Here is a 23,228-nt window from a genome sequence, read left to right as displayed (position 1 = left end):
ACTCTTTCCCCCAGGCTGGAATGCAGTGGCATGATCTCAGCCCACTGCAACCTCCAACTCCCAGGTTCAAGCAATTCTCCTGCCTCAGCTTCCTGAGTAGCTGGGATTTCAGGCAAACGTCACCACACCCAGCTAATTTTTGTATTTTTAGTAGAGATAGGGTTTTACCATGTTGGCCAGGCTGATCTCAAACTCCTGACCTCAGGTGATCTGCCCACCTTGGCCTCCCAAAGTGCTGGGATTACAGGCGTGAGCCACTGCGCCCAACCCTCAAGTGCTTTTTAATGGTCATGTAAGAGATAGACTGCAAAACTGACCACTGGATGTAGCAATATGGAACTCATTGGTAGTTCTATGGGGAGATAAAGTGGTAGAGTAAGAGGGGTGGAAAACAGATGGCAGTGAGCCGAAGAGTGAGTAAGAGATGAAGTAGAGGCAGAAAGTGTAGACAACTCTTTTGACGTGTCATTTTACATGCCAGTTATGTAGAAATATTTGAAGGCCTTATGCTGAAATTCAAGACTGTGGCTAGGCCACAGACCCAACTGCCTTTGTGGATGCGGGGGTTATTCCTCACCTACCTTTTGGGTTCTTTGGCGTCTGAGGATGAGAAAGCACTGAGCCAAGGCTGGGTAATGGAGTTTTGGTTCAGGAGAAGGGTGTGTATCAGCTCTTTCTCATTTGTGTTATGCAGGACCTACTTCACTTGCCTGAACTTTTCTCACCTGGAATGCTGGTAAGATGTGTGGTAAGCAGTCTGGGCATCACAGACAGGGGTAAGAAGAGTGTCAAGCTGTCTCTGAACCCCAAAAATGTCAACAGAGTGCTGAGTGCTGAGGCCCTGAAGCCTGGCATGGTAGGTATCTAGGGTCAGGGAGGAGGAGTGGGCAGTGTGCCTTCTCCCTGCCTCCTAGGGAGCATGGTCTAGGCCACCTTTTCCTCTCAGCTTAACTGTTACACATAGGAGTGGGTCTTTTTCTGGAAGGAAGGTCTCTTGGGTTCTTTGGATACGTAATGGACATTGAAGACTTGAACCTAATCATTACATTGGAGAAGAGAAAAGAGAAATCAAGTCCAAATTTCTTTTGTTTTGAGTCAGTTTCGCTGCTGTTGCCCGGGCTGGAGAGCAATGGTGTGATCTTGGCTCACCACAACCTCCACCTCCCGGGTTCAAGCGATTCTCCTGCCTCAGCCTCCTGAGTAGCCAGGATTACAGGCATGCATCACCACGCCCAGGTAGTTTTATATTTTTAGTAGAGACTGAGTTTCTCCGTGTTGGTCAGGCTGGTGTCGAACTCCCAACCTCGGTCTCCCAAAGTGCTGGAATTACAGGCGTGAGCCACCTTGCCTGGCTAAGCAAGTCCAAATTTCACTGGTGGCAAAGAAAAATGCCTCCTGGAAGCCTTAGCAGGGGACTTGGTGATGGTGAGGAGTTCCTCATAGTGCCTTACTTACTGAAACTTCCTTGCACATTCAGTCTTTTACAAAGGCTTCTGGCATTTGTATAGAATGCTTGAAAGCTGCTGTCTGAGAGCAGGTGACGGGGTAGTCAGAGAAGTTAGTCTATCAGCTGTATTAGTGGATATCTCATTACTTTGTGTTCAGTCCTGTGGAGAATCGGGAGATGTTAGTCCTGGCTCAGAGCCTCCAAGTCTGGTAGGTACAAAAGGGTAAACTTACACTCATATGGATAATGTAAGTACTCTTGTAATTAAGAGGACAGAGATCGATATGATCTTTGCAATGTTGGTTAAAAGCAGTAGGATTTAGGAAAGGCCTAGAAAGTTTGGTAGGATTTAGTTGGATAAAAAGGGAATAAAAGTAGGTTAAGTTGCAGGAAATTGACAAGTGTCAAGAGCCTACTATATGACAGGTGACATTTTGGGCACTTTGATGAAATTCTTACAGCAACCCTGTGAGGCAGGTAGATACTATGCCTTATACATTTGGCAAAATGGACTCAGAAAGGTTTAAGTAACTTACCAAAGACCAAATAGCTAGTAAGTTTCAGAGCCACACTACTTCCCTTGTAATATAAAGGAGATTGGCATTTTTTTTTTCTTTTTTTGAGATGGAGTCTTGCTTTGTTGCCCAGGCTGGAGTGCAATGGCGTGATCCTGGCTTACTGCAACCTCCACCTCCTGGGTTCAAGCAGTTCTCCTGCCTCAGCCTCTCCGGTAGCTGGGATTACAGGCGTGTACCACCACACCTGACTAATTTTTTTTATTTTTAGGAGAGACGGGGTTTCACCGTGTTGTCCACGTTGGTTTTGAACTCCTCACCTCAGGTGATCCACCCGCCTCAGCCTCCCAAAGTGCTGGGATTACAGGCATGAGCCACCACGCCCTGCCAGCAGTATTTTTTTAATGTGTTGGAGGTGCTCAGAAGAGACATCCTATGACAGTTAGAAGGGTAGTACTGGATTCTCTTAGTAGTCCTGGTTCTGGGAGCGCCCTTGCAGGGTCGAGCAGTTCATCTCTCTTTGCATAACGTGAAAGTCTGCTATCTTTTTTTTTCTAAAGAGAGTCTCACTCTTGCCCAGGCTGGAGTGCGGTGGCATGATCTCTTCTCACTGCAACCTCTGTCTCCTGGGTTTAAGCAATTCTTCTGCCTCAGCCTCCTGAAGCAGGGATTACAGGTGCCATGCCTGGCTAATGTTTGTATTTTTTTTTTTTTTTTTTTTTTTTTGAGACAGAGTCTCGCTCTGTCGCCCGGGCTGGAGTGCAGTGGCCGGATCTCAGCTCACTGCAAGCTCCGCCTCCCGGGTTTACGCCATTCTCCTGCCTCAGCCTCCCGAGTAGCTGGGACTACAGGCGCCCGCCACCTCGCCCGGCTAGTTTTTTGTATTTTTTAGTAGAGACGAGGTTTCACAGTGTTAGCCAGGATGGTCTCAATCTCCTGACCTCGTGATCCACCCGTCTCGGCCTCCCAAAGTGCTGGGATTAGAGGCTTGAGCCACCGCGCCCGGCAATGTTTGTATTTTTAATAGAGATGGGATTTCACCATGTTGGCCAGGCTGGTCTCAAACTCCTGACCTCAAGTGATCTGTCTGCCTCAGCCTTCCAAAATGCTGGGATTACAGGCGTGAGCCACCGTGCCCGGCTGAAAGTCTGCTATCTTTTGAAAGCACTCGAGGCAAGAGATTCTTCTATATTGTTCCATCATTCAGCTGTGTTAAACATTCCTCATTGCCTGGCAACCGTCAGATCCTTCAAGCCTGGGAGTATTGAATTTGATGTCTGCTGTCTAGTGGGATTGTGGCTTAAAGTTAAACGTGGGGGTGGGATAGTGGCAGAGTGGGAGCTTAGTGGCAGGAACATTCAAGTTTGGACGTTTGTTGTGCGTCCTGTTACCTTTGAATTGGAACTTTTGGGACTACTTTCTCTTCCCCAGCTACTTACAGGTACCGTATCCAGCCTGGAAGACCATGGCTACTTAGTGGACATTGGTGTTGATGGGACCAGAGCTTTTCTGCCACTGCTGAAAGCCCAGGAATACATCAGACAGAAGAACAAAGGTGAGGGCAAGAAAAGGGGCCAGTACCTGGTGGTGAGGTGGTACATGTGGGGATTATATTTAAGTGCCATTTTGATGAGTAACATGACAGAATGGTGACCCTGAAGGTGCTATGGCTTTGGTTAAACCAGCACTTAATCCTAGTTAATAGGAAAGGAAAGATGTATGAAGGGCCAACGAGTGGCAGATCTCACTAAGATCTGATGGAACAGTGTCAGTTTTTCTCACCTGGAATATTCCACTGCAATTTGGGCCCCCATGGCTTCTGAACCAGCAATCTCCTGGCTTGTTGAGATGTTCATATTTTTGTATGGTAATTGAATTCCAGATCAATTAGGATAACTTCATTTCCTTCTTGTAGTTGGCACCTTAGAGATTGGGAATGTGGGGAGTAATTGATGCTAATTGGGCAGGTAGGCCATGGGTCTCTTCAAGTATTACTTGGACCCATGTTAAAAGTCCTTCTCATAGAGACATTTTTTCTTTTGGGGTCTGGATCTGGGCTTTCAGGTGCTAAACTAAAGGTGGGTCAGTACCTGAACTGCATCGTTGAAAAGGTGAAAGGCAACGGAGGAGTTGTTAGTCTGTCTGTTGGTCACTCAGAGGTTTCTACTGCCATTGCTACTGAAGAGCAGAGCTGGACCCTTAATAACTTACTACCAGGACTGGTGGTCAAAGCTCAGGTGCAGAAGGTAAGCTGTTCATTGCTACTACTACTTTTTAAAACAAAAATAATTCTTTTTAAAATATTACATGCATATGGTCTAAAACTACTGTCTGTCTGATAAGGGTAGTCACTAGTCACTTATGCCCGTTGAGCACTTCAGATGTGGCCAGTGCCACATGTTGAAATGATAATATGTTGGATATATTAGGTTAAAAAAACTATACTAAAATGTCTTTTGTTTCTTCGTAGTTTCTAAAATGTGATTGCCGGAAAACTTAAAATTACATGTGTGGCTAGCATTGTATTTCTGTTGGATGGTGCTGATCTAAAGGGTCAAATGGAATTAAAAGGTTTATAATGAAGAACTTATCCATCATAACCCTGATCTTTAACTCTTTTAGCTTATGTTTTGAAATTTCTCTCCATATTTTTGAGTAATAAGCTTCTGCTGGTATTTCTTGATTTTTCAATCTTAGGCATTGAGTTTTAACTTTTTGTCAAGCTAGAAAACATTTGGGTCTCTCTTTTTTTCATTAAAATATGTATATTTTGTAGAAATAAAGTCTCACTATGTTGCCCAGGCTGGTGTTGAACTCCTGAGCTCAAGTGATCCTCCCATCCTGGCCTCCCAAAGTGCTGGGATTACAGGCGTGAGTGACCTCGCCCAGCATACCAGCATGACTTTCCTTTTTTTTTTTTTTTTTTTTTGAGACAGAGTCTCGCCCTGTTGCTCAGGCTGGCATGCAGTGGCACGATTTTAGGTCACTGCAGCCTCTGCCTCCCAGGTTCAAGTGATCCCCCTGCCTCAACCTCCCAAGTAGCTGGGACTACAGGCATGCACTACCACACCTGGCTGATTTTTGTATTTTTAGTAGAGACAGGGTTTCACCATGTTGGCTAGGTTGGTGTCAAACTCCTGACCTCAAGTGATCCACCTATCTGGGCCTCCCCAAATGCGGTGATTACAGGTGTGAGCCATCACACGTGGCCTACTATGACCTTCTTGAACAGCTTTTTTTTCTCTTGGAGGTGGCAGTCAGCTTTGTTTTTGTCATTTGCGAAATTCTTTTTCTATCAATATTTTTTCCTATATCCTCAACTTATTTTCATCTCGCTACAATTCTGCATGCTTTCAAACCCTTTAAGTAAACTACTGGTTTCTTTTTCCTCCCACCTAGAACCCTTTTTGATGTTCTCCTGCTCTCGGATGGACTAGTTGCTCTGTAGGGCTGCTGCATAGCCAGTATCCTAGGACTTCCCTTCTGCTCTCTCCTCTATCTCTCTTGGAGCCTTCTTTGGTCCCATGTGTTCTTCTTTTTGGTTTACTTCCTCGTTTTAGTGTGGCACATTATCCAGAAGCATCCTGGGAGAGCCTCTCAACTTTAACTTCCAATTCTCTAGGAAGTTTTTGTTTAGATTGCCATATTATGAGTGAGGTGCTAAAAAACTGTGAGCAAGTCTGTGTGCCTGTGTGGGATTGTTGACTGTTTTTTAAATTTTTGTAATTTTTATAATAATTATTTTTTTTGAGACAGAGTCTTGCTCTGTCACCTGGGCTGGAGTGCAGTGGCATGATCTCAGCTCATTGCAACCTCCACCATCCAGGTTCAAGTGATTCTCTTGCGTTAGCCTCCTGAGTAGCTGGGACTACAGGCATCCACCACCACGCCCAGCTAATTTTTGTATTTTTGTAGAGACAGGGTTTCACTGTGTTGGCCAGGCTGGTCTCAAACTCCTGAGCTCAGGTGATCCACCTGCCTCAGCCTCCCAGAGTGCTAGGATTATAGGCATGAGCCACCGTGCCCAGCTTCTTGGTGACTATTTAACTTTCCTGTCAGGAACAGGACTAGCAGATTTAATTTGGACAACCTCATAATGTGATTGTTATAGGTCTTCTCTGGCATGTTAGATTTCTCTAGAAAGGATCTGACAATCTCCACCCAAGAGGGTCTAAGCCTGGCTGCCTGAGAATGAGTACGAGAAAGGGGCTGGATATTTATGTGATATTTAGAATTTAATTGACATTTTCAGAATTTGCACTTTTCCTGTTTTTTGATTCTGGTAACAGTTTTCCCAGAGAATAGGTTTCGTATTTTGCGGGGAGGTAAGAGAGAGGACTTAGTTCTCTTGATTTCATTCATCTCCCTCATCACTATCTTTTGAGGGGATTGTCACTTTTAGCTTTTTGTTGACTCTGTAGGGTGACTTGGCTTGCTTGTGGTCAGTATCTTCCTTTTGCAAGCCTTTGAGTTTTACCTTCCTCTACTGGGCAAGTATGTAAGTAACAATCTATTCCAGTTGTCAGGCTGGCAGTTCCCCAAGGATACATGTACAAAGCTCCTTCCACTCTATGGAGGACTCCCAGAGAGTGGAAGGATTGATGTCCTCTCTTAGCTGGAAGGGAGGTGAGCCTACTAAGAAGGAAACAGCCAGTGAAGGAATTGTTCTGCCAGTTAGTTTTATAGGAAGAAAAGATTGATAAGAGTTAGTTGGGGGAGGAGAGAGACACAGTTAGGGATAATGTGGCATTGAGTGTTTACTGTGAGCAGTGTCTCACATTCCTGGTTCTTCCAAAGAACTTTTTTTCATAACTTGTTCTGTTTATTTCTAGGTGACTCCATTTGGCCTTACACTAAACTTCCTCACATTCTTCACGGGCGTGGTTGATTTTATGCACCTGGATCCCAAGAAAGCTGGAACATATTTCTCAAATCAGGCAGTAAGAAATGTTGAACCTGTATTTTCTTGATTCCAATTGTGGTCCATTTGCTGTCCAGTATCACAGCTAGCTACAGGGAGGACCTAGGACTGCATGCATGCAGGTGTGCAGAGAGGAGACGAGAGGAATAATGAAAAGTGTTAATGGAGGCCAGACACGGTGGCTCATATACTTGTAATCCCAACACTTTGGGAGGTGAGGTGGGCAGATCACTTAAGGTCAGGAGTTCAAGACCAGCCTGGCCAACATGGTGAAACCCCGTCTCTACTAAAAATACAAAAATTAGCCGGACGTGGTGGTGCATGCCTGTAGTTCCAGCTACTCAGGAACGTGAGGCAGGAGAATCGCTTGAACCCGGGAGGCCGAGGTTGCAGTGAGCTGAGATTGTGCCACTATACTCCAGCCTAGGCAACAGAGCGAGACTCCATTGCAAAAAAAAAAAAAAAAATGTTATGGAAAGTAAGAAACTCCCAGGGGCCGAACTGAAATTAGAGAAGGAGCAGGTGGAAAAGAAGGCAACTTTTGGTTTTTACTTCATAGTCTTCCATGTAGTTTGATTTTTTTTTTCCTTTGGTATTACTAATTTTTTGTTTTTCTAATTTAAAGTTGTTTAGAAGAATATTTAACATAGGAGAATAAGATACGTTTAAACAGCAAAAGGTGATTTTAAAAGTTCTATGAGTAGTATAGATCCAATTTTGAAAAAATATTTTAAAAAGTACCTCTGGTTAAGATACTGGAAGATTGTGCAGTCAGGTGTTAATAGTGATGAATTCTGGGTGATTTTTCTGTTCTGTTCTTTTCTTTTTTTCTCTTCTTTTTTTTTTAGACAGGGTCTCACTCTGTCACCCAGGCTGGAGTGCAGTAGCACAAACACGGCTCACTGCAGCTTCAATCTCCTGGGCTCAATTGATCCTCCCATCTCAGTCCTCAGAGTAGTTGGGACCACAGATGTGTGCTATGATGCCTGGCTAATTAAAAAAAAATTTGTAGGCCAGGCGTGGTGGCTCACGCCTATAATCCTAGCACTTTGGTAGGCCGAGGAGGGACAATCACAAGGTCAGGAGTTCAAAGCCAGCCTGGCCAGCATGGTGAAACCCTGTCTGTACTAAAAATAATTAAAAAAAATTAGCCAGACCTGGTGGTGTGTACCTGTAGTCCCAGCTACTTAGGAGACTGAGGCAGGAGAATTGCTTGAACCTGGGAGGCAGAGGTTGCAGTGAGCTGAGATTGCATCACTGCACTCCAGCCTGGGCGACAGAGCAAGACTCTGTTTCAAAAAAAAAAAAAAAATCGTAGAGGCAAGGTCTCGCCATGTTGCCCAGGATGGTTTTGAACTCCTGGGCTCAAGGAGTCCCCCACCTTTGCCTCCCGAAGTGCTGGGATTACAGGTATGAGCCACAACACCTGGCTCTGCTTGTATTTAAATATTCAAGTTTTCTACAATGAACATGGATATTTGGGAAGAAAATCCTAATATATGTTATTCAGAATTTTTTAGAATTCTAAAATGATTTCTTTTTTTAAATAGTAATGTATGCTATAGAGAATTTATTTATTTATTTATTTTTCGAGACAAGGTCACACACTGTTGCCCGGAGTGTAGTACAATGGCACGATCACGGTTAATTGCAACCTCAACCTCCCGGGTTCTGGCAATCCTCCCACCTCAGCCTCCTGAGTAGCTGGGACTACAGATGCATGCCACCACAGCCAGCTAATTTTTTTCTATTTTTTGTAGAGATGGGGTCTCGCTGTGTTGCCCAGGCTGGTCTTAAACACCTGGGCTCAAACGATCCTCCTGCCTAGGCCTCCTAAAGTGCTGGGATTATAGGCTTGAGCTACTGCAACTAGCTGAGAATTTTTTTTTTAAAGTGAAACTAGGGTTTTATACTACCTAGTGATAATACTGTTAATATTTTCCTAAACCTCTTTTTAGTAATTTTTTTCTCCCTATAATCATTCGTGTGTGGAATTGAGACATTTTACATGTTTTAATGTCGTGAAGAGATCAGGCTTTTTCTGTTAGTTTCAGAGGAGCCTTGGATGTAGTGACACCAGTACATGGTTTCTGTTGTATTACAGATATATTTGCTCCTTGGTGTTGAGGGGACATCTGGTACATAGTTTTCTGGCCTTGATTAAACTTTCCTGCTAATTTTTATGTATTTATTTTATTATTATTTTTTGAGACAGGGTCTCACTCTGTCACCCAGGCTGGAGTGCAGTGGCATGATCATCACTCATTGCAGCCTTGATCTCCTGGGCTCACTCAGGTGATTCTCCTGCTTCTGCCTCCCAAATGGTGCACGCCACCGTGCTTGGCTAATTTTTTTTTTTCTTTTTTTTTTTTGAGACTAAGTCTCACTTCGTCACCCAGGCTGGAGTGCAGTGGCACAGTCTTGGCTCACTGCAACGTCTGCCTCCCATTTCAAGTGATTCTTGTGCCTCAGCCTCCTGAGTAGCTGGAAGTACAGGTACGTGCCACCATGCCCAGCTATTTTTTTTTTGAGACAGAGTCTTGCTCTGTCGCCCAGGCTAGAGTGCAGTGGTGCTGTCTCAGCTCACTGCAGCCTCCACCTCCTGGGTTCAAGCGATTCTCCTGCTTCAGCCTTTTGAGTAGCTGGGATTACAGGCACGTGCCACCACATCCAGCTCACTGCTGGGTTTTTTTTTTTTTTGTAGTTTTAGTAGAGACGGGGTTTCACTGTGTTAGCCAGGATGGCCTTGATCTCCTGACCTCGTGATCCGCCTGCGTCGGCTTCCCAAAGAGCTGGGATTACAGGCATGAGCCACCGCTTCCAGCCTAACTTTTTGTTTTTTAAAACTAGCGATGAGGTTTCGCCATGTTGGCTGGGCTATCTCAAACTCCTGATCTCAAATGATCTGCCCACCTCAGACTCCCAAAATGCTGGGATTACAGGCATGAGCCATGATCCCCGGCCTAATTTTTGTATTTCTTGTTGAGATAGGGTTTCACTATGTGTGCAGGCTGGTCTCTAACTCCTGAGCTCAAGTGATCCAACTGCCTCGGTATCCCAAAGTGCTGGGATTATCAGTGTGAGCCACTATACCTGGCTTGAGTAAGCTTTGATTTAGTCAGACATGATCCCTATGGGACATTTTGACTTTGTTGCATGCTGCTTGAGTATGGAAGCCAGTTTGAGTACTTACATACTAAGGATGTGAGTACTCACATACCTGGTTAGCATGTGGAGAGGCTTGATGCCTGGAAGGTCTGCTCTGGGGTACTCCTGTGTGCCTCCTCCTGCTCACCCTGCCTTTCCTTTTGTCTAGGTGAGGGCTTGCATCCTCTGCGTCCATCCTCGAACCAGAGTTGTGCGCCTGAGCCTGCGCCCCATGTTCCTACAGCCTGGACGCCCACTCACCCGACTCTCTTGCCAGAACCTTGGAGCGGTGCTGGATGATGTTCCTGTCCAGGGCTTTTTCAAAAAGGCTGGGGCCACCTTCAGGCTGAAGGATGGGATTCTGGCGTATGCCCGGGTAAGGAGGCCTCTTTGTTTGGTCAGGGATCTTATCACTGAAAGGACTTTTGGAGCACAGGGGGCCATTTCTGCTTCTTTCATCCCTTGATGCTAGTTTAGAATTTCTGGATATTGCAGTTCTAATTCCTGTTCATAGTGATTAAAACAATGTCTATTGACTGTGTTAGGATGCCTTAGAACCAGCTTGCCATATCTGATACTTGGTTAATGGTTAAGTGTAAGGATGAGTTAGGATCCAGACCAGGGCCCAGCAGAGATTTTCTTAAAGGGCTAGGTCATAAATACTTTAGGCTGTGAGTCCTGTGGTCTCTGTCCTAATTGTTCAACGCTGTTGTTATGGCTTGAAAGCAGCCATAGACAGTACGTAAATGAACGGATGGCTGTATTCCAATACAACTTCTATTTACAAAAACAGGCACTAGGCACAGTTGACTGACCTATGTTCTGGACTTTCTCTGACCTTCCTGAAATTCTGTGATGATAAAGAGCAGTTTTTTAGTGTGAAGAATTACTTAACCAGGCAAACAAAGTACTGTTTTTATGGTACATGATTAGTGTTGAGTCCTCTCTATGGGCTGTAAGTTCTCATTGGCTCAGACCTATTGTCTCTGGCTTGTCCTCAATCACTTGGTACTTTGCAGCTCAGCCATCTCTCGGATTCTAAGAATGTCTTCAATCCTGAGGCCTTCAAGCCAGGGAACACTCACAAGTGTAGAATTATTGACTACAGCCAAATGGATGAACTGGCCTTGCTCTCTCTACGAACGTAAGTCTGTCGTTAACAGGTAGGGGTGTAGAGATGTGCACCTGTACATGTTCATATTCCGTTTCTCCTGGCTGTGCTTGGGGAGGGTTTTCTTTCTTGCCAGCGTGACTGTGGTAGCCCTGAATTTTAGGCAACCTCTGCCCTAGTTTATTTAATTCTGTGTTTTCTCTTTGTCCTAGATCTATTATTGAAGCTCAGTACCTTAGATATCATGACATCGAACCTGGGGCAGTGGTAAAGGTAAGACCTCAAGCATATAATTAGGTACTCCCTCAGTTTCAGGCGTTCTTTAGTTCACATACAGGTGACTGTCAGCTTGTTAGTCCTCATGTTAATACACTGAATGTCATGTTCCTTACCTTTGCCTGCTGACTAGAATTTCTTTCTTTTTCTTTGGGTAACTCGTAATTAATTTCAAGGTAAGATCTTACTAGCACCACCCAGCTACACAAAGGCAATAGATCATAAATCCTGAGATTTGGGATTTGATGGTAGTTAGTAGACCAGATCAAAAGTTAGTCCTGTGATTATTGCGCTACCTGGGATATTAGTGAGAAGCCAGTTCCAGATACCTGTCCTCTCCAACCATTTGGTTCTAATCGAGCAGCTCCCTTTATATGTAGAGTTTATTCCTTAGAACACCTTGACGTAGTCCCTTTCTTTGGGGAATGTATTTTAAGGCACACAGAAAGCACATGCTCACACAGAAAGATGTGAAGGCTCCCACAAATAAAGCTGATGAAATAATCCAGCTCAGGGTGGGGTGTGTGCTTCACCCATATGCCATCTGGAGTAACAGGCACAGTTAGCCCAGGAAGGTGGCTGTGAAGGGGAGGTGTGACATGCCTTGTAAGAGGTGGGGGAAAGGCCATTCTTGAGACATTGAGGCAGCTTATCTTTGGACTCTCTAGGGCATAGTGCTAACCATAAAGTCATATGGGATGCTGGTGAAGGTGGGCGAGCAGATGAGGGGCCTGGTACCTCCCATGCACCTGGCTGACATCCTGATGAAGAATCCGGAGAAGAAGTACCACATCGGGGATGAGGTCAAGTGCCGGGTGAGCCTCCTGAAGGGTCTCTTGGGATTTTGGCTAGATGGGAAGAGAGCAGTTCTCAACTGAAGTTTCTGCCTTTTTCCACAAAGTGAGTGTGTAATGTCTGTAGTGTGTCTAGTGCTGTACCTGGCATTGGGAAGAGAAAAGTGAGTCCTTGTTTTGTGTAGCATAATTGGGAATTAAAATATTCATACATGAAGAGAGAGCAAGCTAGCCTGTGATCTTTTGCCATGTGGCTTGGTGCAGGTGGTGTGCTGTGGTCACACCTGAGAAAGGGGAGGCGAGGGTGGGCTGGAGCAGCCAGAATTGTTGACGTTATCGATAGCGACTGCCACTAACAGGTATTCTGTGCCAGTTTCTATGCTAGGCATGTGATAGGCATTATTTCATTTAATCCTTGAAACAACCCTAACAATTAAGTACTATTATTTTCATTTTGCAGGTGGGAAAATTAAAGCTTAGGAAAGCCAACTGTCTTGCCCAGAGTCACACAGCTAATAAACAGCAGAACCAGTTTTTGAATGTCAGCTCTGTATGACAATAATGTTTTCTAGATTTCTGGCAGAGGTAGCACTTGAACTAGAAAGGATAGGTAGGATTTGGGAGGTTGGGGAGAGCAAACGGTGTGTTCCAGGCACAGAAATAGCCCTAGCAAAGCTGCCAAAACATGGATGAGTTACGACAACGGCTTGAATCCCAAGGAAAGCCTCATAGGGTTGTGAAGCTTCAGTATGATGATGCACACGGAGTGCTCCATGAGCAGGCACTCAGCATGTCAGATTTTCCTGTATTCATGTTATTTCATCATTATTGACTCAGCAGAGGTAATGATTGCCCATTGGTGCAAAATTTTACAGTAGTGGGATCAAGAGTTAAACAGTTTTTCTGTCTTTAGGGAGATGACCTTCTGACGGGGTGAAAGACAGTTGCATCTCCATCTTATTTGATAGCTAATAAACAGCAGTACTAAGGTGGTAAATTGGTTCATCACTGGTTCTGTTAGACTAGATGTGAAGCCCACTAGGAAGCAGCCAAGATGGTGTAGAAGTTAGTGTAACCAAGAGTCCACAGAGGTCCCGTGAATGTTGCTTCATGGTCAGGAGAGGGTAGTGTGCAGCAATTTATGGGAGCAATTACATTTGAAATAGTGATTTGTATGCTCCAGATTGTCATACAGCAGGAAGCAAGAAGAATCTGCCACTGAGTTGATTAGAGGAAAAGCTATAGCAGGTGCTTGGGGAATGGCCCCATGGCTTTTGGGTTTAAGAGGTTGCAGAGACCAGCTCAGTGGCTTTCATGGTAACAGATAACTTGACAGCCTATGTCCCTCCCCTAGGTTTTGCTTTGTGACCCTGAAGCCAAGAAGCTGATGATGACCCTGAAAAAAACCCTGGTTGCGTCCAAACTACCTGTCATTACCTGCTATGCCGATGCCAAGCCTGGTCTGCAGACACATGGCTTCATCATCAGGGTCAAGGACTATGGCTGCATTGTGAAGTTCTACAACAACGTGCAGGGACTGGTGCCCAAGCATGAGCTCAGTACCGAGTATATCCCTGACCCGGAGAGAGTTTTTTACACTGGCCAGGTAACCCTTCCCCTAGACAGGTCCCCTCTACCCTTGGTGACCCCACAAACACAAATATGAAGGAGCAGTAAGTAATAGGGCTGCCTTTAAGAGGCTGAGGAAGAGAGCACATGGGGCAGTGGGTATGAGCCGGCTAAATGGAGGAGATGGGGAACAGAACAGGGAGAAAGCCTTGGCAGGTTCAGCAGAAGCTGACAAGCTGATGGGTCTCAGGCATGCATGGAAGAGGTCATTCTTGACCTGTGATAAACCTGTGCCTCTCATATCAGAGATTGTTGTGAGGTCACTGTCACCACACGGGGGCAGTGCTGTAAAACTAGTGAGTCTTGGTATCACTAGGAAAAACACTTTTTTATTCCTTTAAACGACTTTAAATGGATAGATAGTAATTGTACATATTTATGGGGTACAATGTGATATTTCTTTTTTTTTCTTTTCTTTTTTATTTTTTTCAAGACAGAGTTTCCCTCTGTCACCCAGGCTGGAGTGCAATGGCGTGATCTCAGCTCACTGCAACCTCCACCTCCCAGGCTCAAGCGATTCTCGAGCTTCAGCCTCCCAAGTAGCTGGGACTACAGGCATGTGCCGGCACACCCAGCTAATTTTTGTAGTTTTAGTAGAGATGGGATTCGCCATTTTGGGCAGGCTGGTCTCGAACTCCTGGCTTCAAGCAGTCAGCCCGCCTTGGCCTTTCAAAGTGCTGGAATTACAGGCCTGAGCCACTAAGCCTGGCCACCATGTGATATTTCAATACATGCTTACAAAGTGTAATGATCAAACCAGGGTAATTAGCATCTCCATCACCTCAGAAAAATACAATTTTTAAGACTTGGATGGTACAAAAAAAGTTATTTATGTCTTCTGTTTATCCCAAAGCCTGCCCTGGGAGATTGTATAGTTCTCAGTGCATTTCTTCTTTTCACTGCCTTCTGATCTGATCCAAAGGCTTGGTAGATCTCTCAAGGCCTCTGCAGCACTAGTGGAGGGCATGCTGCAGGGCCTGCAAGGTCTGCTGGGAGGAGTTGGCCAAGCCTGTGTGGTTTCTCGCCAGGTGGTGAAGGTTGCCGTGTTGAACTGTGAGCCATCCAAAGAGAGGATGCTCTTATCCTTCAAGCTGTCGAGTGATCCAGAGCCAAAGAAAGAGCCTGCAGGACACAGTCAGAAGAAAGGAAAAGCCGTTAACATTGGGCAGGTACCTGGACTTTTCTGGACAAGCTATTTTATGTTACAGTGGCAGAGAGCAGGGCACCACTAACACTTGGTGTATTGGAACCCATGAAGCGGAAAGATAGAGGTAGCTCGATAAGATTTTGGGGCTAGAGGGGTTCTTGAGAGAGGACCTCATATGCATTCCTTCCTGTGTGTCAGAACAAATGGAAGCTGTCCACGAAAGTCCTGTTACAGTGAGGCTCTTCAGCAGTGGGCTGCTGACCTCTTTCCTCTTGGGTCCCTAGGGCCAGCCTGCGGTTCTGGCTTTCCTGGGGCTCTGTGGAGGGACTTGAGAGAGGAGTGTGACGGGTCCACACATGAGTCCTCGTGCATGTGCACGTGCATGCATGCTGGGTGGTTGGGGTGGTGGGTGGTGTTTGGAAGAAAGCTGCCTCTTAGAGATCCTTGGTGTCGGAGTTTGATGCCGCCAAGCCCTGCCTGACCCAGACCAGGTTGTTCTCTGTTCATGACAAGTGCTATTTTTGTCTTTCTCTTCCCTGGGTAGTTGGTAGATGTGAAGGTTTTAGAGAAGACCAAAGATGGGCTGGAGGTGGCTGTCCTGCCGCACAACATCCATGCCTTCCTCCCCACATCTCATCTGTCGGACCACGTTGCCAACGGCCCATTGTTACATCATTGGCTCCAGGCAGGTGACATCCTTCACCGAGTCCTGTGTCTGAGCCAGAGCGAGGGGCATGTTGTATCCTTGACTGGTATCTGTGGAACAGAGGAAGGTGGGGGGGGGGCCATGGGCGCTTGGATGGGAAATTCTGGGGAAATTAGTTAGAAACCTCATGGGGAAAAGACAGCTATTTGACCTCAGAAATATCTCCACAAAACCAAACCAGTGACAAAGCCTGTGCTGTGGAAAGTAAGAGCAGGCCTGAGTAAGTGCTGCCGGCAGATGCCGTTGGTCAGGGCGGAGTAGCCTGAAAGGTCATAGAGGGGGACTCTCGGGGGCTGGAGAAGGAGGCCCAGTGGGCTGCTCGGGAGCACATCTAGTGTTTTGGGGGCTTTCAGTGCTTGCCCCTTGGATTAGAACAATTAATACGGTGGCGTCTGTCCCCCTTTCCTCTTGTTTTTTCACTATGTGCCTTCTCCCCCCAGGGCTATAGGCTCAGGAATATTCCCTTTGGTCTTTGCGTAGGTGCTTTGAAGGAGCTTCTGCTCACAGAATGTAAAGTTCATTCTCCTTGGAGTAAAAATGGGCAGAGGAGGAAAAATGAGTTCATCAGTGTGAAGAGGGAGTAGTAGGGGATTGTGTGATGGCTGATCCAGCTGTCAGACCAGGGGGATGAGCCATCCCTTTTTGGTCTTCTCTATAATCTGCAGATTAGTGAATCGGGAATGGAATAAAACCGTGATTCTCAGCTGTAGTGTGCAGTTGGGCCATGCAGATGGCTGAGCCACACCAAAGTTTCTAATTCAGTAGGTCTGGGTGGTGCTTGAGAACTTGCATTTCTCCCAGGTTTCAGGCAATGTTGATGCTGCTGGTGTGCACACTTAGAGAATTACTGTAGGAGCAGAGGTCAGCCTGCAGTTCTGTCTTTCTCTGTGGAGAAAGGAGATGGGAGAGATGGACATTTCATCTGCCCTTTCTGGAACATTCCTTGATGAAGTACCACTAGCTTCTTTGCAGGAAGCCGACCTTGGTCTCCACAGTAGAAGGTGGCCAGGATCCCAAGAACTTCTCAGAAATCCATCCTGGAATGCTGCTCATTGGTTTTGTGAAGAGCATCAAGGACTATGGCGTGTTCATCCAGTTCCCCTCAGGTCTTAGCGGACTGGCCCCAAAAGCTGTAAGTTCAACTCCATGTACAAGGGCTTTGAGGAGAAATACAAGGTCACAGAACCTGAGGGCCGGTGGGGAGGAATATTCTTTCTTTCATTTTTTTTATTTCATTCTTCTTCTTCTTTATTTATTATTTTTTTGAGACAGTGTCGTTCTGTCTCCCAGGCTGGATTGCAGTGGTGTGATCTCTGCTCACTGTAACCTCCGCCTCCTGGGTTCAAGTGATTTTCCTGCTTCAGCCTTCCAAGTAGCTGGTATTACAGGCACCCACCAACATGCCTAGCTTTTTTTTTTTTTAATGGTAGAGACAGGGTTTTACCATGTTGGCCAGGTTGGTCTTGAACTCCCGACCTTAAGTGATCCACCCGCCTTGGCCTCCCAAAGTGCTGTGATTACAGGTGTGAGCTACCGCACCCGGCCAAGGATACTTTACTCTTTTGAAAGATTTTCGGGGGCACCACTTAAGGTGTGTGTGATGTAAAGGCACCTGGGAGGGGTGAGTGCAGCTGAGCTTTTGGCCCATGTTCCTCTTGCCCAGCTGTGTGACCATCTGGAGGAAGGAACTCCTTTCCCACTACACACTACACATTGAAGGCCTTGGTCTCCAGTGTGAAGATAACTGCACTTGTTTTTATTCTCGGCACATTTAGACAGGGAAATTGATCATCCTGAGCTACTGAGTACAGGTTTTGCAGACTTCTGAGGTTTTTCAGGTGTTAAGGGACCAGAATGTCCTTGAAATTATTACCCCCCACCATGTCATTGAGTCCTGCACTTTTCAGATGGGAACAATCCCAGCAGTCCCCTAGTGGAGCCTCCTGGTGTGCCTGGCATGTCAGCCGGGGCCTGGGCGGGGATGGGACTCACCAAAGTCATGGAAGACAGTCGAGCAAATGGCGTGGAGCTGATTGCTGCCGCAGATCATTCATCAGTATTTCTTCCCCTCTGTAGGCCTGTCTCCCTGGTGTTTTGCCTGGGAAAATCTCATTTGCATCCCCTGCCAGAAACATTTTAAAAATGGTAGCAGAGGGGAGGGCCCCTGAAACAAGCCCAGTGAGGGGCAGAGGGTTCCCGTGGGTTGTTAGGGGTGAGGACAGCCCTGGTGTCTGCCTGGCTTGCCGTGAATGTGCCTTCTTGCCTGAGTGCCCTCTCCTGGAGGCTCTGGTTTTTTTGTTTGTTTGTTTTTTGTTTTTTGGTTTTTTGTTTTTGAGATGGAGTCTCACTCTGTCGCCCAGGCTGGAGTGCAGTGGTGCAATCTCGGCTCACTGCAACGTCTGCCTCCCGGATTCAAGTGATTCTCCTGCCCCAGCCTCCCAAGTAGCTGGGATTGCAGGTGCGTGCCACCACTCCTGGCTAATTTTTGTATTATTAATAGAGTCGGGGTTTCAGCATGTTGGTCAGGCTGGTCTGGAACTCCTGACCTCGTGATTCACTCGCCTCAGCCTCTCAGAGTGCTGGGATTACAGGCGTGAGCCACTGCTCCCAGCCAATCCGGAAGCTTTGTTTTTATGGAAGGGGAGTAGAGCTGTGTTCAGAGAGGGCTTGGAGGAGCTTCCTGGGCCCCATTTCCCCAACTCACATCTCCCTTTCTGGGGACATCAAGTGGGTTGTCTTCATGAAGACCTTTCCTCTTCTCATCTCCTCCCTGTTCTTCTCTTCAGATCATGAGTGATAAATTTGTAACCTCCACAAGTGACCACTTTGTTGAGGGCCAAACAGTTGCAGCAAAGGTGACCAACGTGGATGAGGAGAAGCAGCGAATGCTGCTGTCACTGCGGCTGTCGGACTGTGCTCTGGGGGACTTGGCCACCACCAGCCTCCTCCTCCTGAGTCAGTGCCTGGAGGAGCTGCAGGGCGTGCGCAGCCTCATGAGCAACCGAGGTGGGGCACCTGTGGGGCAGGGGAGGCGGGCCAGGGGTGGGAGTATGTGTTGTAAATTACACCTGTTGTTAGGTGAGTTGCTGGGCTTCCCAGAACACAAGAAAAAATTTTTTTGGTTAACTTTTTTTTTTTTTTTTTTTTTTTTTTTGAGACGGAGTCTCGCTCTGTCACCCAAGCTGGAGTGCACTGGCCAGATCTCAGCTCACTGCAAGCTCCGCCTCCCGGGTTCACGCCATTCTCCTGCCTCAGCCTCCCGAGTAGCTGGGACTACAGGCGCCCGCCACCTCGCCCGGCTAGTTTTTTGTATTTTTTAGTAGAGACGGGGTTTCACTGTGTTAGCCAGGATGGTCTCGATCTCCTGACCTTGTGATCCGCCCGCCTCGGCCTCCCAAAGTGCTGGGATTACAGGCTTGTCTCGCTCTGTCACCCAGGCTGGAGTGCTGTGGCCGGATCTCAGCTCACTGCAAGCTCCGCCCCCTGGGTTCACGCCATTCTCCTGTCTCAGCCTCCCGGGTAGCTGGGACTACAGGCGCCGCCACGTCGCCCAGCTAGTTTTTTTTTTTTTTTTTTGTAGTTTTTAGTAGAGATGGGGTTTCACCCTGTTAGCCAGGATGGTCTCGATCTCCTGACCTTGTGATCCGCCCGTCTCGGCCTCCCAAAGTGCTGGGATTACAGGCTTGAGCCACCGCGCCCAGCCTCAACTTTTTTATTTAATGGAAGTATGACCTGCGTAAAGTGCACAATTATTATTATTATTATTATTATTATTATTATTATTACTATTGAGGCCGAGTCTCACTCTGTCACCTGGGCTAGGGTGCGGTGGTGTGATCTTGGCTCACTGGAACTTCTACCTCCCAGGTTCAAGCGATTTTCCTTCCTCAGCCTCTGGAATAGCTGGGGTTACAGGCACCCGCCACCATGCCTGGCTAATTTTTGTATTTTTAGAGAAGACAGGGTTTTGCCATGTTGGCCAGGCTGGTCTTGAAGTCCTGACCTCACGTGATCCACCCGCCCTGGCCTCCCAAAGTGCTGGGATTACAGGTGTGAGCCGCTGCGCCCGACCATAGTGCATAGTTATTACATGTGCAGCTTAATCAATGTTTATATTACATCCCTTTAAGGTAAAGGTCATTACGAGCATCCTAGATGTCCCCTTCTCCCCACTGCCAGTCCAGAGTCAAAGTTTCCCTTAGTTCTGTGGCTTTATATTTGCATTTGTTGTGAATTCACTCACCTTTTCACTTTTTATTCCTTTATTCAGCAGATGAAATGGAACTGGGACCTGCCAGGCTTTGTAAGGGGTTATTATTCTGTCCCTCTTAGACTTTGAACCATTGTGTGGGATTATTGTAACTTTAATGGAATTTCATAGCAGGAGGCTTGAGAGGGGACAGTGAAAATTCAGAAACCGAAAGAAAGCCTATTTTCCTGGTATTTGTTGGCTACTCCCATGAATTATGGTCAGGTAGGATTAGCAAGGGGCTTAGGTCTGTCTGCCTGTGACACGAGTTTTCGTGGATACCGAACATTTTTGCAAAAAGTGATTTTACCTTGTCAGTGGTTCCAGTGCTCCACTGTCCTCCGTGGTGACAGCACACTGCCAGAGGAAAAGAACAGTGAGAGTGTTGTTTCATGGTACTAATCCGTGTTTCCTTCGGGTCTCTGGCAGACTCTGTGTTGATCCGGACACTGGCTGAGATGACCCCAGGAATGTTCCTTGACCTAGTGGTGCAGGAGGTGTTGGAAGATGGCTCTGTGGTATTCAGTGGGGGTCCGGTGCCCGACCTGGTCCTGAGAGCCAGCAGATACCATCGCGCAGGTGAGTGCTTCTGTCTTACCCATTGTGGTTGGTGGGAGGACCCTTTGCCTATTGCTCCCTCTCCTGGATATAGAATTTCTAAATACTTAGGGTAGATGAGTTGATTCAGTAGAGATTTTTGGCATGCCTACCTTGAGTGAATGCAAAAGCTTAGGTACGAATCCTTTAATTGTTACAATTGGGTAAATCTAGATTTTTATATATTAGGTTACGTAAATTAAGGCCCACCCGAACTTGAACTATGGGCGATAGACCCTTGGTTTCCCTAATTATGGCCCTCATGGACCCAGGACGTGTGTCCTCTCTGCTTTCTTGGATCTAAGGGGTAGCAGCTACACGTGAGAGGTGCTGCTCTCCCTTCACCCTGTTCCAGAAGGATAATCACACTGGTTCTGCACTGCAGGGCAGGAGGTGGAATCTGGGCAGAAAAAGAAGGTTGTGATCTTAAATGTTGATCTTTTGAAGTTGGAAGTGCACGTTTCCCTTCACCAGGACTTGGTGAATAGAAAAGCTAAAAAGGTAAGCTTGCTTCTGACTTCCGTTTTCGTGGTTTCACATGATGCACCCTTCAACCCCACACTTCCAGTTCGGGAATTCCAACTCAGATACCTGTAGCGAGGGCCCTATGTCTGGATGGATCCAGGACACCCCTGGTTTAGACCTCTCGTCCTGGTGTGGTTCATAGTGCTGATTTCTATTCTGGTTCTGGTGATAAGTTACATGGGCACTCTATCTTTAGGGCCAAACAAATAAATAGTGCAGGAATGGAGCTGGCTGTGTGGGTAGGGAGTGGCTGGCCTCGACTCTGACAAGCTGGGGAGTGCATGCCCAGCCCGCATGGGGCTGAGACTGTTCAGTCCTGCCCAATTGTTGTCGGGTAGGAATATCTGGGGCTACTGCTGCTTGAATTTTAAGAGAAGGCAGAATTTGGATTTTTATTTGAAATAAAAGCTGAAAATGTTGGAAAATTATTTTTTTAAAATAAGTTAGGCATGAGCCGAACAGCACGTCTGTGGGCAGTTCAGACCTCCAGGCTGTGTGTCCACACCCTCATCTGCCTTGTCTTCTGGACACTTTTGTGTGACATAAGAATGGGTTTGAGGGAAATCTCAAAATTATTATTTTTCTCTGGGTGATGAATATATTTGGTTATTGTCTAAAGCACTTATTAGGCACCTAGTTGCATAGAGTATGGTGCAGTATAGATACAATCCTTAATTTCTAGTTGCTTACAGTATTAAGAGTTTAGAACAGATAGAGAGAATGGAAAGCAATACTAACCTCTCATTCAGTTTTCTAGCAGGACCCTGTACCATTTTATCACCTAAGGGAAACGGGCATACAAGAGCATGAGCACAATTTGGATTTTGAGGAAAGAGAGGTTAGGTGCCTTGCACACAATAAGCTCTCAGTAATGACTCTATTCATTGCTTGGGTGGAAGAGTGATTAAATTGGGGATGGGGAGCTGCAGGACAGAGTCAGGAACCACAATGTCTATAAGCTGAGAGAGCTGTTAGAGGTTGCAAGGCTGTGCATCAGAATTATCTCAATAACTTGTAAAATTCAGATTTAGTAGATCTAGGATAGGGTCTTGCAATTTAAGGTGAAAGCAAAACAAAACCAAGCCAAGGTAATTCAGAGGCAGCCCCATGAGTTTAGTGTACAGGAGAGAAAGCTAGGTCCAGGGAGTGAAGGCTAGTCTGTTCCAGCTCAGACCAGCCTTGGGTTCCCTCGCCTTGGGACCCCAGAGGGTTTCCTCAGCTATACCCTGCCCAGTGGGGCCATGAGTGAGTGACCATGCTGTGTAAGGAAAGCAGGGATGGTTGCTTTTCTCTCTCATAGCTAAGGAAAGGCAGCGAACACCAGGCGATTGTGCAGCACTTGGAGAAGTCGTTTGCTGTTGCCTCCTTGGTAGAGACTGGCCACCTGGCAGCTTTCTCCCTTACCTCTCACCTCAACGACACCTTCCGCTTTGACTCAGAGAAGTTGCAGGTGGGACAGGGTGTCTCCCTAACCCTCAAGACCACAGAACCAGGAGTGACTGGCCTTCTTTTGGCTGTGGAGGGGCCGGCTGCCAAGAGGACCATGAGGCCGACCCGGAAGGACTCTGAGACAGTTGATGAGGATGAAGAAGTGGATCCAGCTCTGACTGTAGGAACCATAAAGAAGCACACCCTCTCCATCGGGGACATGGTCACAGGGACTGTCAAGTCCATTAAGCCCACCCATGTGGTTGTGACTCTGGAAGATGGCATCATTGGCTGTATCCATGCCTCCCACATTCTGGATGATGTTCCAGAGGGCATCTCTCCTACTACCAAACTGAAGGTTGGGAAGACGGTCACTGCCCGAGTGATTGGTGGGCGAGACATGAAGACATTCAAGTATGGAGGCTTGCGGGGGTGGCCTGACTTCTAGGGGAGATTGTTGAGGGAGGACTGGGAAAGTAGGCGGGCTCCAAAAAGTTGCATGTAAGTCAGATTCTCTTTTAGTTAACAAAAGGCATTCACCAAAGAATTGTTTTGCATGATTCTTCTTTTTTTTTTTTTGAGACGGAGTCTTGCTTATTGCCCAGACTGGAATGCAGTGGCGTGATGTTGGCTCACTGCAAGCTCCGCCTCCCAGGTTCATGCCATTCTCCTGTCTTAGCCTCCCAAGTAGCTGGGACTACAGACACCCGCCACCATGCCCAGCTAACTTTTTGTG

The 23,228-nt window shown here is 46.6% G+C and overlaps 1 protein-coding gene across 3 annotated transcripts in view; it reads left to right on the top strand.

Moving 5' to 3' along the window:
- Positions 1 to 23,228, top strand: part of PDCD11 (programmed cell death 11) — a 52,460-nt gene that overhangs the window by 7,935 nt on the left and 21,297 nt on the right. For all 3 annotated transcript variants that reach the window (XM_010356203.2, XM_010356202.2, XM_030940305.1), the window contains exons 5-20: positions 695 to 856; positions 3,394 to 3,517; positions 4,027 to 4,208; positions 6,795 to 6,902; positions 10,200 to 10,406; positions 11,050 to 11,174; positions 11,354 to 11,414; positions 12,086 to 12,232; positions 13,566 to 13,817; positions 14,869 to 15,009; positions 15,532 to 15,726; positions 16,655 to 16,825; positions 18,480 to 18,699; positions 20,372 to 20,521; positions 20,925 to 21,040; positions 22,365 to 22,906. In XM_010356203.2, the coding sequence (XP_010354505.1) occupies positions 695 to 856; positions 3,394 to 3,517; positions 4,027 to 4,208; positions 6,795 to 6,902; positions 10,200 to 10,406; positions 11,050 to 11,174; positions 11,354 to 11,414; positions 12,086 to 12,232; positions 13,566 to 13,817; positions 14,869 to 15,009; positions 15,532 to 15,726; positions 16,655 to 16,825; positions 18,480 to 18,699; positions 20,372 to 20,521; positions 20,925 to 21,040; positions 22,365 to 22,906 (2,903 nt within the window). The remainder of the gene's footprint in view (positions 1 to 694; positions 857 to 3,393; positions 3,518 to 4,026; positions 4,209 to 6,794; positions 6,903 to 10,199; positions 10,407 to 11,049; positions 11,175 to 11,353; positions 11,415 to 12,085; positions 12,233 to 13,565; positions 13,818 to 14,868; positions 15,010 to 15,531; positions 15,727 to 16,654; positions 16,826 to 18,479; positions 18,700 to 20,371; positions 20,522 to 20,924; positions 21,041 to 22,364; positions 22,907 to 23,228) is intronic.

The sequence above is a fragment of the Rhinopithecus roxellana genome, chromosome 11 (genome assembly GCF_007565055.1).
Source record: "Rhinopithecus roxellana isolate Shanxi Qingling chromosome 11, ASM756505v1, whole genome shotgun sequence".
NCBI lineage: Eukaryota > Metazoa > Chordata > Mammalia > Primates > Cercopithecidae > Rhinopithecus > Rhinopithecus roxellana.
This window is presented reverse-complemented; position numbering and strand designations above follow the sequence as displayed.